Here is a 15,770-nt window from a genome sequence, read left to right on the forward strand (position 1 = left end):
CAAAGCACATATGAATCCAAAACAAAATACACGTTCAAGTTCTATCTACGTAATTGTATTTTTTATAATCGAAAACATGACGCAAATGAATGCGTTTGACTGGGGCGCACCACTGAAAAATAAAACAAGCAAAATGTATTTGTAAACTATATGTTTACTCTAAAAATTACTTAGTCATACATAATTTACAATTATTAAAGTAAGTATACAATCCTTCGATAATTTATTGGGAGTTCCGTCATTTTCACTGAACTAATTAACTCTGATAGATGCCGCGGCACGAGATTATTCTCGATGTTGTCCCTGCGGTGGTTTGGTCTCTTAGGATGGAAAGGTGGGATAGAGGAATGGTTATCGAAGGGATGGTAAAGCTGAATGATGGTTAGTTGCCTCCTCGCCGAGCGAAGGTCCGGCCTGTCCTGGTGGGCGCGGCGGCCTCCTGCTCCTCGACCTCGTCTTCTGGGATAGACCTTGCAGCCGCTGCAGAAGACAAAAAAGACAATTAAAACTAACCATAATATGCTTCTAAAATGTAAGTACCTATGAATAAATGTGAAAGTTCGGGTGTGTGTCAGGGTAGTGATTATGTGAAACACTCATGGAAATTCAGTAAAATACCTGAATACTCGTATCAACAGTCAGACATGCCATTATGTCATGATTTACGCGAGCAATATCGCGACAAAAATCGGTGTGCACTTTGTGACTTTTGGAGCTCACAAAAAACAAATATAGCAATTATACCTATTTCTAACCATATTAAAATCATACTTTTTATGTATGTATTTACTAATTAATATTAGGTATAATACGTCTATTTTTAAAAGTAGCAACAGGTAATTTTTTCCTGGGTTAAATTGTAGGTAAGTTCCTAGGTGATTATTTCTCAAAAAGTTGTCCATTTTCGAATTTTTCTGTTGTCCACTTATTTAAAAAAAATCCTGAAGCTATTTCACCACAAAAAATAAGTAATCTTGTTTTTAAATATATACAAAACCTTGTAAAAGTGATAAAAAGTCAGATTATCTTTGTTGTTGGATCCAATAGAAAGTTTTGATGTACTTAGTTACAAAATTACGATTTTTCCCTCACAAGATTTCGTGACGTTTTCCTGATGTCAAGAAATTTTGGATGTTTTATGTAGTTTATGTTTTATGATCTTAGTCCTTAGAGTTAATAATTTCTAAATATTATAGGCTAAATCAGATCTTACGTCTTCCGAATCGCCCTCTAGTGGGCTTGGCGGGTTGGCTCGGCGCTGGCGCCTCCTCGTTCGTCTCCCGAGTAGCGGTGTTAAATCTTTTCTTATCTGTATTCAAATTTAAAAACAATGAGTACTAGACAACTAATGTAAGTAAACACATTTGTATATTTATATGTATATAGATAAATACATATTAAACATTCAAGGATCTTAGATAAACATTCGTTTCATACATAATGTTGCCCCTATTGGGGGTCAACACCAGGACCTCAAACTTCGTTGTCAGGTTTTCAAATCACTAGGCTATAATTATTTAGTTCCAAAAAATTATATATATTTATGTGATATTTACTTATTTATTAATCTTTGATGTTTTTTGAGCGAACCTGAATGTAAGAGCCCTTCGCTTTTAAAGAGTACATAGTTACTTTCCCACCCCTACCCTTTTTCTTCCCTTCCCTTCCCCCCATTCTCTCCTAATCCCTTCTTTTCCTTTTTTCCTTCCTTTGTCTGAAACAAATAGTTATAGGAAATGCGCGAACTTGCGCACGCGTCAGGCCCGGCCTTTGGGCTCGTTCCTTTCACTCTAACTGAAGTGAAGTGACAAACCTTGAATAAGCGCTTGCGCTCAGAACAGCCCTACCTCTCAAAGTATGAATAGTCTTTAATTACTTAAGCTTAGCGCCAATACAGTTTCTTCGCCCCGAGGCCGTTTAGTGACTCTTTGATCAGGAACTATCAGTTTTTCACGAACATACCAAATATGTAATTTAAAATTAATAATGATTTAACTTGTTTTCTTTTAAGTTCATTGGTTTGAAACTTTTTAATATGCCGTTTTCGTAATCGATGATATTCTTATTCAGGTTTCTCTTTTTATTTCTTTGACGCTCACATAAATACTCGAATACGAATAAATACAACACATACACATTATTATATTCAAAAAATTTTTAGTGCCATTCGTTATATAAATCTACTTACTGTAACTTGATTTTGCGGGAGCCTCGGCCCCATCCTGGGACGCGGCGGCCGGAGCGGCCGTAGAATGCCCGTTCAGTTTAGCTGCAATCAAACATATCCGGATCAATATATGTGCAAACCACATACGTAAAAAAATTCTATATGTTATTTGAGCTAGCTATCATCAGAGTGAAGGACCAACGCAACATACGTCGAAATAAATTGATGTCTTTACTGTACTAAAAAATAACATTAAATACTTACTACTCATAACATAAATCTTTGATTCAAGTTTCACTCGCACCTTATTACATAATATGATATTGCTGCCACATACCTACCTTCATTTAATTATTTTAATTTATCATCAATTCATCATAACCAATCACTTAAATTATTAATTAGACAAGCAAAATGATCAAAATTAAGAAAACCCAGATCTAGGTACGGTTGCTCTACCAAGCTGTAAGAGATGAATGGTTCACTGCACCCAAGCACCTGGTCCCTAATGGCTGCTCAATGAATAAACTGGTATGAACTATGGGAACTATGGGGGTTGACATTTCTGTTTGATTTATTTGTCAGGTGTTGTGAGTAGATATACCGACGACCCCGACGGGGAGGTAGATAGGTAATTGAAGTTACCTTCGGCCGCTTGCGCTCTCCGCCTTTTGAGAGCAGCGAGAAGGTCGGTGTTGCTGCGGAAGGGTCGGACTCCGCCGGCGACCAGCTTCTTGCCTTCCGTCGAGGACGGCGGCGCCTCCGTCGACGGCTCCTGCTGCTCACCCTCTGCGTACTCTTCATCCTCGTACTCTACTTCCTCCTGACCAACAAAAACCACCAGTCATTTACTGATCACCTCTTATATGTACAGTGCCGGTTTTAGCACTTCCAGCGCCCTGGGCGTGATGTTCACGGCGCCCCCAACTTTTGGGAATTTTCTAGAAAGTATAGGCTGCGCTCAATGCTGTATATGTATTTGGTGTTTGGTAATTGAACTGCTCTTTTATAGCGTACCTAGTCTTGTTAGATTCTTTAGATTATTTTATAGTCCACATGTGAGTATGTTTTCCAGGTTATTTGTTGTATTTGATTGATTCAGGCATTATTTTGTCAATGAACTACACTATTTTATTTAAAACATTAAACGTCAAATAAGATTGTAAAAATTTGGGCTCTGCAGAAAATCAGCGTTGCTGCACCCACTATGTAGCAACACATGCTGAGTAGGACCCTTTTCCGGTGACAATTGGTGTCACCACCATTATGATGTAAACTGTGTTAGTTGCATTATTATTCTTTTCTTGAATTTCTTGTGTTAGGTGGTCATACTATTTAAACATATTTCTTTCTTTCTAAATTTAAAACTACGTAACTTAAAGCTAAATAATATAATAGAATCAAAAATGTGTATAAAACATTTAGATAAATAAAATAACAATCTAATGTAAAATTTAAAGAAAAAAACCGTCCAGGAGTATGTCGGACACGCCCAAGATAGGGTTCCGTCGCCATTTTACGAAAAATCAAGTAATATTTTTCTAGGATTCGTATTGTGTAGGTACGGAATCTTTCAAGTTAAGGGTTTCTTTTTACCTTAGATAATTCTCAAGCAATCTTAGCCGTTATAATTTTCCTTGTAAATGTGATATAGGTACTTACTACCAAAATGTTTTTTTTTTCAAATTTTTCCACCAAACAGTTTAGATTTTAAGGGGGGATGGGACGCTCGAATTTAACGAAAATTTGCACTTTAAAGTTGAATATTTCGCAAACAGATCACTGAATCGAAAAATCGTCTTGGAAACTCCCCAATCGTTTTAAATGACCTAACCAACAATACCCGCACTACTTATAGAGTTATAGTCGAGAGAAAAATACATCCCCACTTTACACGTCTACGAGAGGTACTTATACTAAAAAAAAATGTTTTTTTACCACTGTCGGCGTGACTGATATGACTGTATATTCATGCAAAATTAGGACAAATTACAGCTTTCTAGTACTAACGGTTCCTGAGCTTAGCCGCGGACAGACAAACGGACCGACATGGCGAAATTATAAGGGTTCCTAGTAGACTACAGAACCCTAAAAACAATTGATGAAATAATTAAATGTCAATATAGAATCAAAAATCGTTTACCTAACGTAAAAAAATATTTCATAATAAGTTAGTAAGTTTTTGCTAAAAATTTCATTTTTAATACAAGATTTTTGCTGACTGTACTTTTTGGTGCCTGTAGCAATGTCATCTAAACTACATTTCCGTACCAAATCTCAAGTCGATGCCATTAACCATAAGGGGGCTCCCTCCGTGAAAATAATCCTGGCTGAATCACCAGGGCCCAATTGCATAATAAACTACAAGTTAATAGTATAAGTGAATTTCAATACAAAATCGCTAATAGTATTAGCTTGTACTTTTGTTATGCAATCAGTCCCAGGATGTCACTACCAGGATTTCGTTTTACTCTTTTACGGAGTAGTGTAATGACTTGTTTTTTTATGGAATATGGGGAAAACGAGCAAACGGATCGCCTGTTGGTAAGCGATTACCGTCGCACATGGACACAAGCAACACCAGAAGAATCACAAGTGCGTTGCCGGCCTTTTAGGTAGGAGTACGCTCCAAAAGAAGTTTCTTTAGTCTGCGTTCAAACGTTTCATTCCAACATTTATTTTGAAGTCTAGGGCCCAAAACGCGCGAGTTTTTGTCAAGCAGCGCTAACGGCTGAGGAACTGCTTTCCGTCACCCGGTCTGGCGAGTTTAATCTACCAGGGATAATTTAACGCGTTTGATTGAAATATTTTGGCTTGTAATTATAGTGATGACTCGCTTCTGGATTTTAAGCACTACTGTGTTGATGCCGTACGATAAGAGTAAACGAAAATGAGCATCATAAATTTAGAGGAATAAGAAGCTTAAGCTTTCGTGTGGCAAAAAGGGAGTATTTCCAAAGGCGGACCCTTGTGGGATTCCGATGTTCACAATTCCTTCCCCAGATTTGGCCTTGCTTCTGTCAATTTGAACTGAGACCACCTATTTTCTGTCTTCGAGAAAAGATTTAAATATCTGGAAGGCTTTATTTTTAATTCCATAGTGTTCGATTATTTTAATGTGGTATGGATCAAGTTATTTAAGAGTAGCTGTTGCCTGCGACTTCGTCTGTGAAGAAATCGTTTATAACGAGCCCACGGTTACAATTCATTTGTTTGAAATATGAGGTGTCCATTATTTATTTTGATCTTTTAATACGACATAATGCAAAATGTTGTCGCAACCGGTTCAGTAGTTAAGGCGTGAACGCGGAACAAACAAATTCACTTTCGGATTTATAAAATGTGTAAGGATACAACCCCTAAAACTGTTTCTTACCAATTACAAGATTTCATGTAACTAAGCAAGAAAGTTCCGTTTGTTTAATTAAAATTTAGTAAATATTCTACTTTTCAAACACGAAAGCGTAAGTTAGGTATTACATTAGACTGACCGACTTTGTGATAATCTAGATTCACGCTATGTAGATATCAACTATTCGACCTGCCTGGAAACAGGTCCGGCTGTTTCGAATGCATAACCACTAGACGTTGCAATGTATCGAATTCTTGTCGGTAGAAATTCCGCCGAGGAAAGGGAATCTGTAGAGGTCGCCGCGAAGGTGACTGCATCATCGGATCAGCCGCGCGGCCCACTCGCCTTGAGCCAGATGGACCCGATACGAGTCATCTCATTTGTGCAATATGGGCTCCGAAAAGATATCGTATTGATCCATTAAAAATAAATAAGGATAACGAACGATAAAAGATACCGTCAAAAAATTAAAGGTCACCAAGGCAGTTCTTAAGCAAGCACTGCGAGTTCTTATAAAAGCAAACAGTGAAAAAAACACGTGGCTTTCGAACGCCAAACGCCTAACCACGTGAAATACCTTACGCAGTAGGTATCTATCGATTTTGGACCCAGTTTGAAGTTGCGCAACGTAATTGTACCTCTACAGCCATGAAAACAGTAGGTTTTGTTCCACGACAGTATTAACCATTACACCAGCAGAGGGCCGTTAACTAATACGCAAAGACAAGATAGTACGCTTTCTAATCACTAATTTCATGTAGTCAACATACATGTAATTCAATTGAGTAAGAAAACGTTACGTACAAATATCCATCCGTTGAACTGGCATCCGACAACCATGCCAAATTGTCGCATTATGTGGTAGTACATTGCAAATACGTAATATGTTCGATTACAAAACTGTGCTGAGTCACTGAAGGTGGACAGGTTCGCGACAAAAACTAACTGTACTTTGAGCATTATACTATTGGTAGATACCTACCTACCTATTATCCTTTATGTAAACTAGTTAAAATAAGTTCTGGGTAAAATAACATTTTTAATACAAGCTTTTTTGCTGACTGTACTTGCATTGTCACTCAAACTACATTTGCATACCAAAATTCAAGTCGATGCCGCTAAAAAGTTTCGTCCTGTGGAGACGATCCTGGCCGGACTACCAGGATGTCACTAACAGATTATTGTATTGTCACGCGATTTACATAAGTATGCCAAATTTCAAGACAATCCGACTAAGTACTAGAAGTTGGTCGAATTTAACTTGTAAGATTTGAATACAGACAACGGGACAGGTGGAGCTAAATAAAAGCTTGTAAATAAAATATTTTCAAAGGTTCCGGTCCCCCAACTATTCAGTATACCAAACAAAGGTTGAAAATGAAAAATGCTTTCTATGAAATATAATGAAAATGCTATGGAGATATATAGCAAAATCAATTTCAACTCACCAGTAAATAATAAGGACGCTCCTAGTGTACCTGCAGTGGGTTAATTTGATTCCTGAGCCCTTATAGAACCGAGCTAATCATTTTAGAACTACAACAAGCGAAGCTAATCGAATGTGATGATCATAAGGTTCTGTGGTAATCTAGGAATCAAATTGGAAGACTGTAAAATTGTTAATGATTTGAACTTTCGCGATGTTCATGCAGGGCCTAACCACGACGATATATTGCTAAAATTATATCGGCGTTTTCGTCTTGCAGCAGTATACGAGTACCTTACCTACTCGGGACCACGCCAGCTATATAGTGGCCGAAACGTAATTTTAGCAATATGTAAGTTCCGGGTGTGGATTTAGAGCTGCGCGCGCGTCCACTGGATCGGAATCGGAACGTACGCAGGACGGATTTATTTCTTTGTATAGATTTCTATAGCACAGAAATGCCGATCCAGTGCACGCAGTAGGTACCTACCATAGAAATCTATACAAAGCAACAAATCCGTCCGCTCCGTAGGTACGGCTCGATTCTGATGCAGTGGACGCTTACCTTAAACATGTATCTGCGATGGTTACCTGTGGGGCAGCAGTGGTGGTTGTAGTGGTCTGTTTGCCTTTGGGCAGCAGCCCGCGTTTGAGCAGGCCGCGAGAAGGCGCCGCTCGCGCCTCTCCTTCATCCTGCGCACGCGCCCTCGCTGTCGCCTGACACGCCAGGCAAGCCACCAGAATAGCCCTGGAAGTAACAAAACAAACATGTTTACGACTTATTCATCGCAGCCTATACACGTCCCACTGCTGGGCACAGTTCTCTCAGAACGAGAGGGCTTGGGCCTTAGTTCCCACGCGGGCCCAGTGGGGATTGGAAACTTCACACCATTGAATTGCTTCGCAGGTTCGTTGCAGGTTTCCTCACGACGTTTTCCTTCACCGTATAGCTCGTGGTCAATTTCAAAACTAATTTCGCACATGAACTTCCAAAAACTCAGAGGTGCGAGCCGGGGTTTTAATCCACGATCCTCTATTTGAGAGGCCATAGGTCAAACAACTAGGCCACCACGGCTTCCTTTGATAAATATTTTCCTTTGATATAATATAGCTAAGTAGGTTTGTAGGTAAGTATTCGTGCTAGCAGAACGACTTGCGAAACAATTTGTTATTAAAATACCTAACAACTTAAATGATATTATGAGATACGTTCTTATTTAAATCAGGTTTCTACATTTTATTTAGAACAAGCAATATTCTTATAAAATATTCGGCAAGTTTTCAAATGTCAAGGACATCGATATATCACACTGAGAATCCTTAGGACACGTTTGAAAACTACCCAAATACGAGTAAATACCTAATTAGATTAGGTACCTAAAACAAACACCGTGACTTTGTAATTATGCGACCTAATTGTATGGTAGGTACTAATAATTATGGTTTATGTGAGTTTTTACTTCGAATTTATAAATTACTAGCCTGTTGCCCGCGACTCGTTCGTTTTTCGTTCGTTTATCGCTATCCCGCGGGAACTACGCAATTTTCCGGGATAAAACTATCCATGTCCTTCCCCGGAATTCAAACTATGTACACCGAATTCATCTAAATCGGTTCAGCGGATTAGTCGTGATGAGGTAACAAACCAAACAGACTTGCAAACTTTCGCATTTATAACATTTGTGGGATTTTCTTCAGGGAATATTACACCCCCCCCCCCCCCCGCAACCCCCGAAAGCCTGCAATAAATGTTAAATTATTATTATTATGTTCCAGTATCTACTGAGTATGTAAATTGAGTACCTATTACTAAACAGGTATAAATAAGTAGTATTTTACAAAATAATTACGTACTTTAGGTAGGCTGGTGCATGAATAAATTAATACATTGAACTAAATTAGGTGTTTCGAGCAAGTTACCTACTTGTAGAATGTTCGGTGATTTCGAAGCTAGAAAATCTTTACGAGTACCAGAGTCAAAGTAAAATAAAAACCGGCTGCGTAAAAATTTTAAATTACTAGTCAATTATTATTTTTATAATGTAGGTATCAATAACGAAAATGTTTCAATGTGGTAAGTAGTTATTTATTCAATAATATAAACATAAATAGTTCAATGTTATAAGTACTTAATAAATCAGTTTTATAGTAGGTGGACGTTACCTATAGAATAGAAAGCCAAAAGTATTACTCAAAAACATTGAAGTTCAAGGGGCATGTCAAAGCGAACTCCTACGCTGAATAGTTCAATGACGTTAAATGTCAAAATGTGTCTGCGTCTGGGTGAATGTCGAGACCGAAGCTGCAGAATGCGAATGCGTGAGAGCCTGTAAACATGCGCAAGATCACACATTCGCGTAGGTATAACTCTGTTCTTTGAGGTAGTTTTTTTGAGATACAGTCTCTCTTTAAATCCGTTCCTATTCTATTTGCGGTGCCGGGTGCTGGCCGTGATGAGATGTGTGAGCGCTCCTACGTCGTAGTTCATCTATATACTACACCTGCTTGTACCTATACTTACGTATTTACCTGTCACTTTTTGTATCCGGTTCAACAAGCAGTTTCGATTTTCGCCAATTCAGCTTTATTTACCATACCTATGGGTATAATATTTTTCAGGCTAAATTTATAAATATAAACCCAGCTTATATTATAGTAGTTAACTCAATTAACATAGTTAAGTCAAGATATTCACGTAAATATCAATTATTTTAACAAAACTCTGAAACTTGTTTCTTGACAGTTCCGGCTTTGGGACGACCTTGCCAAATACATTATGAACTCGATGCAGATTGTAGTTATGCACTCAATGTCTCTGTAGTTTAAAATTCATGTAGAGCGACTGATGGAGGTGGAGCGAGTTACGCAGGAAAAGGTCAACCTGTCGGTATAGACTGTTGAATAATAACGCACCCCAGACCCCAGGGTCAGGTCAGATGGACAGCGATTCCGCATCCGCTTCCGACTTTACGACACCTTCCCTTTGCGCTTTCTCTATTTTATATTACTTAGATATTTAATTGTTTTCACTTCTCTGCATATCGAAACTAAGGCTCCTTATTCATCTCTAAGGATTACAGTATTTTTTTATTTACTTTGGAAACCCCTAAACAGCTAGTCACAGTGTTTGTCAATGGAGGATTATCGCCATTTTCATTGTTTGGGCATAGATTATTTTTAAGACGTATAAATAACCTCAAAATGGCAACTGTGCAAAAATATTAAAAAATATATATTTAATTTTGTGAAACACGACTAATGATTACGAAAATGAATATATTGAATCATATTAAGTATAATTCGTTTTATTATCCATAAGTAGTCCAATAATAGTTTTAAAATATTTTTCGAGTTTGAATCTGTTGGCTAAACATGAAATCATTTAGTTTCACTGCAAAAAAAAACAAAGGAAAAGAAAAAACTGCGGACCAATATTTTTGTTATTAAAATTTTGAACAGGTGTCCATTAGGTACTCGTATTGAAAAAAAATAAAAAAATAACAAAAAATGGAACCGACTACAAAACCCTTGAAAATATTTTTCTAGTTATGTAGGTACGTACTAGCTCGAAGTCGGTGACTCAGCACGAGCCAGCAGGAGTGGGACAATTCACAATAGTCGTCTACCTCACTTCTTACCTACATACTATGTTGGTTTCAATCCCTCCTGCTGGGTCGTGCTGAGTCACCGACTTCGAGCTAGTACGTACCTACTTACCTAGAAAAATATTTTCAAGGGTTTTGTAGTCGGTTCCATTTTTTGTTATTTTTTTATTTTTTTGGAGTCGGTTTTACTTTTTTGTTAAAAATTTTCTTTATTTCTCACTTTTTAGTGATTTTTAGCCAAAGAACATCTCACAACGATTCCATTAAGCCCAAACACGACTTAGTTACGTTGTTTTATAACAGAGTTCCGTTGCCTACCTTCTGGCTTCAGCATCAGATCAGTTCGAAAGAATCATTAACTTAAAGCTTCTTCTTAGTCGCTTATCTAGTTAAGTATATTAATCATGATAATTTAAATTTAACCCGTGAAATACTTGTTATTGATAGTAGTAGTTCCGTTGGTCAAATCTGGTCTTCATCATCAGTTCCGATTCACCAAATTATGATTTGCAAGAGCAAATGCACGAGTTACTGCTAAATATATCCAAATTACCATAGGTGTCCCTACAATATTTGAAGAGTTCCCTCGATTTCCTTAAGATCCGATCATCAGATCCTAATTTGCTGCTTATGGGACCTAATTGAAAGCATTCCTAGACGAACTCAAAAAAAAATTTTCGAATTGGTTCATAAATGACGGAGTTCTGAGGTAACAAACATTAAAAAAAAAAAAAAAAAAACATACAACCGAATTGATAACCTCCTCCTTTTTTTGAAGTCGGTTAAAAATAATATTGTAATTTTGTATAGAACGTCGTTTTTTTCCTCGCATTCAAAGTGAAAAGTAGAGTGACCCTCGCTCTAATGTGGCAGCTAAAAATCTCGTGTCATTATGGCTTGTTTTAGTCCCTCATTGAACAATCTACTATTTATCCCATTACGTACGTAACAACACGATCGAAACTTGGAACTCATGCGTTGTCACGATAGTCACTTTTATTGCAGTCTTAACAGTTCATTTTATTACTGTATTAATTGAGGAATCAAAAGTCTAAAAACTTATATGTTGCAAGATACCACGGCTATGACTACATACTACACAATTCTTTGTCCGTATTGTTCAAACGGTACTTAAAGTAGAAAATTAAAATTACCTTTCTGATCACGTCGGGAAAAGTTTAGCTTTCTATGTTTGTGTCATTTACTGTCAAGTGTGTGTAGGCGCTTCGAATTTGTAATTGTAACCTCAAATAACTTGAAGGTCAGTCGAGCAACACCCAGAAGTAAAAAATGACCTCGCGGTACAATGCGGCGCCGGCGACCAGCGCGTGCGCCCCGTGTTGCGCCTGCAGCGACCGTAAACCGTTACGCTTACGCATATCTTGAAGGAAGAAGGCATAGCCAAAGCTAATTTGTGAACAACGTATTCAAAGATTAGCTTAATTTTAATTTCATTATATTATATGAATATATAGGTACAATTCTATGATCCATAGCGTGAAAAGAACAATGGTCAAAATATATAATTTTTAACAATAAACTTTAGAGCGTTATTATATGTATAATAAATCAGCGTCGCCTAACCTAAAACAATCTGTAGTTAACATGACCAAAAATAGTCGTCTAATTAATAGTTTGCCGAAAATTATATGTATAACGTCAAATTATTTTGAAACGTTCCCGCCTGTAAGTAAAGTGTATATGTCACCTACGTACTCTACTGAAAACCCGGATGAGAACGTAATGCATTGAAATTCCCCCACGTTTGTGTGATCATTCTCACACGCTGTAATGATGTGATGTAACTAGGAATTGAGCAACCATCGAATACCTAATGTAAAAAATAACAATCAAAGATGATTATTATGATAAACAGTCGAGATGTCAAAAGATCTTCGCTAACACAATGTTTCAATTTAATTTTTACATTACGCAATCCATGAAACTTTGGTGCAAAAGAAGTATGAAATACCAAAGCTCCGTGAGTTCCTCCAACTTATAGGCAAATGTCAATCGTCTCGTTGTGCAATTTTGTTTTATTACCAAATGTTCAGCGAGTGCAGGTAAGGTGGGCAATGCTGATGTTGGGTAAGTGCTGTTTTTGATCGCATCTTCGTTGCGCTTTTGTTTCGCGCGAGTATAAAACAATGCAAATATGAATGTAATGTAATATCACTTTCGTCAGTAGAATGCAGCTAGGTACCTACTAGCCAATAAGGGCAGACCTGTTGCAGCTACAAAGAATGTGTCCGCAAGCTGATCTGATGCTGAGTGAATCATGAGATATTAACTTGGTTTCTACCCACGTGTAATAAAACTGATTTAACAAAATATTTGGTAGGTACATTTTTAAGTAAGTCCATCATAAAGTTGATGTTCTGTTTCTTTTTTAGGGTTCCGGAGCCAAAATGGCAAAAACGGAACCCTTATAGTTTCGCCATGTCTGTCTGTCTGTATGTCCGTCCGTCCGCGGCTTTGCTCAGGGACTATCGATGCTAGAAAGCTGTAATTTTGCACGGATATATATGTAACCTATGCCGACAAAATGGTACAATAAAAAAAAAATTTTTTTTTTAGGGCAAGTAAGTACCTCCCATAGACGTAAAAACTACGGTAAAGTGTGGGTTTTTTTTTCTTACCCAACCCTATAGTGTGGGGTATCGTTGGATAGGTTTTTTAAAACCATTAGGGGTCTGATAAAACGATTTTTCGATTCATTGATTTTTTTTGCGAAATATTCAACTTTAAAGTGCAAATTTTCATTAAAATCGAGCGTGTCGGACACGCTCTTGGCCGGTTTTTTAACTTGTCTATTTCACAAGCTTATCAGATTTTAATTGAGGTCGAATTTTTTTTGGTTTATTCAGTAATTAAGTACCTACTTATGTTCTAAATTTTGTATGTATCCTGTTGCACTAGGCAGTATAATCGATACTGAAAATTGCCGTTATTTTCGGAAAGTTTAATAACGGCAATTAAGAGTAGGTAGGTAACATGTTGTAATCGAGACCGTCGGTTGCCAATACATACCTATGCGAATATTGAATATTAAGTTTGTTAAAATATATCGATACCCATGTGAAGTAAATAAGTGTCACCACAACACAACTAGAAAACATCACAGGATGTTAGAATGAATTAAATGCGACAAAAAATTTAATAAGACTTATTGGTAAGTACGGTGATTCCGCTGAATCTACAGAGATCCCAAACGTGAGAGAGCCAAGATAATAATTCATCCTACATAACATTGTTGCCTAATCGTATTCGTAGGTCGTGAACTAAACTTTCGACATGGGACACTCATTTTATCAACCGGTTCTTGAATCGGTCATTTGATTGGAAAATTAATTGGTTTGGTGTATCAAGTCGGCCACGTGCTCTAGATACCACCATCCCGCTGGGCGCGCTCGATAGCTTAAACACTATCAATTTTGTTAACATTCTAATTTTAAAACTTAAATCTCGGTGAGACATGCCTGCCATTGCATTCAAAATTATCATAATAATCATTAGTAGATATAACGAATTGATCGCTTTAGGTACTAAAAATTAGAATTAAAATATCCGATTACTAAGAACACTTTAAAATGCGGAAATATTTAATGAATAATGCAGTATTAATAAATTTCACGTCTTCGTCATATTTCAGGACATGATTATTTAGAAGATTTGCCAATTTACTTCCAAATTAGGTTAGTTTTGAACTATTAAAAGTATGTTCTCAATGCGCGAGTTAATTAAAAAAAGTGTAACTTTATATAAGCGTAAGTTGCTAATTATGTACTATTGCTGCAATTACTGTGCATTTATTTAACAAAGACTCAAGATGTATACTTGACAAATATGTACAGTAGGAATCTCTCTTTGTCTAGCCTGCCCAATAATGTTACATATTTAGTCTCTGTTCCATATTCTTCGCCACTTTTTCTGGATCGACAAACCTGGGCAATAAACCACCTTCAGACAGTCTGGTAAAAACAAACGTTATTTTATATTTTCTTTGGATAAGCAAGCTTAACTTAATATTTATATTGTAGTACAGTTATAATGAACTGTAGCAAATAATATAATAACTTTGATCAACTTAATGTAATCTCATCTGTAAATATGACGGAACCAAAAATTACAGGGTAGGTTTGAATTACAGCATACCATCAAGAAAACAAACACTATTTAAGTAGTGATCTAGAAAACTATAATGTAACAATCGTCATTTCATTTCATTACGATCAGGAGACCCACTTGCTCGTTTGCCATCCAGTCGGAAAAAAAAAGACGTCACGAAACTTACGTTAATCGAGTTCTAGGTAAGTTCAGGTACCTACACATAGCATAGTATTAATAAAGATGAATTTCAATTCTTCCAGGATGAATTCTTACAGATAAATAATAGATCTGGAAGATAATGTGATAATTTTTACGAACAAGATGATTAAATTGTGCAAGATTGAGTTGGTATGCGCAGTAATTATTTACCGCGTTTTACCGATAGCTGGGTACAAAGTGGGTGATGTAAATGGTTTGTAGCTCGTAAGCTACCGGTTCTCCACGTTCGTACCCTTTTACAACTACTTTTTGATGTATTCTAGCCAGAACCAACTAATATTGAATAAATGAAAATGAAATTAATATTCAGTGAAATTAATATTCAGTTCTGGAATAAGTACTTATTGTTTTTTTTTAAGTTTAACCTTTTACTTGATTGTACCTAAGTTATTACTGAAATAATTGTGTTCCATATTGATCTGAAATAAACATTAGATCGCCGCGCTAATTATTATCATGTTCGTAAAAAATAAAAAAAGTTACTGTGTATTAAACTATACAAGAAAGTTTCCTACGCTCAATTATAGTCCCGTAAGTACACAACATCGCAAATGCAATCGCACAGCACGAGCGTAAACTCCTTCACAATCAAATGGAAAGGCGAAACTTTGAAAAGTAAGTCTAGCAGTAAATTCTCATATACCTACAAATCCGATAAACAAATGGGCGTATTAAAAATATATGAAATTACTTACAAGGGTAAAATCCTCATTGTTCCTGTTCGGGTTTCGGATGGTGCTAGGGGGTATTGGTGTTACGGTCGGTTGTTGTTCCGCGAAGCGCCTCTGAGTAGGTCCTCAGTGGACGGAGGCCGCGCTTGATCTGCCGTTCCTGTCGCGGAAACCCCGGCAAGTAACAAGCACACCGCGGTTGTGGTGCGACTCCACCGCC

At 37.1% G+C, this 15,770-nt stretch overlaps 1 protein-coding gene across 1 annotated transcript; it reads right to left on the bottom strand.

Moving 5' to 3' along the window:
- Positions 1-134: 134 nt before the first annotated feature.
- Positions 135-15,770, bottom strand: LOC141433703 (uncharacterized). The gene is made up of 6 exons (XM_074095801.1): positions 15,575-15,770; positions 7,537-7,693; positions 2,813-2,990; positions 2,189-2,269; positions 1,214-1,309; positions 135-480 (listed from the first exon to the last, which is right to left on the bottom strand). The coding sequence occupies exons 1-6, from the start codon at positions 15,589-15,591 to the stop codon at positions 383-385; spliced, it is 627 nt and encodes a 208-aa protein (XP_073951902.1). The 5' UTR covers positions 15,592-15,770; the 3' UTR covers positions 135-382.

Source organism: Choristoneura fumiferana, chromosome Z, assembly GCF_025370935.1.
Source record: "Choristoneura fumiferana chromosome Z, NRCan_CFum_1, whole genome shotgun sequence".
NCBI lineage: Eukaryota > Metazoa > Arthropoda > Insecta > Lepidoptera > Tortricidae > Choristoneura > Choristoneura fumiferana.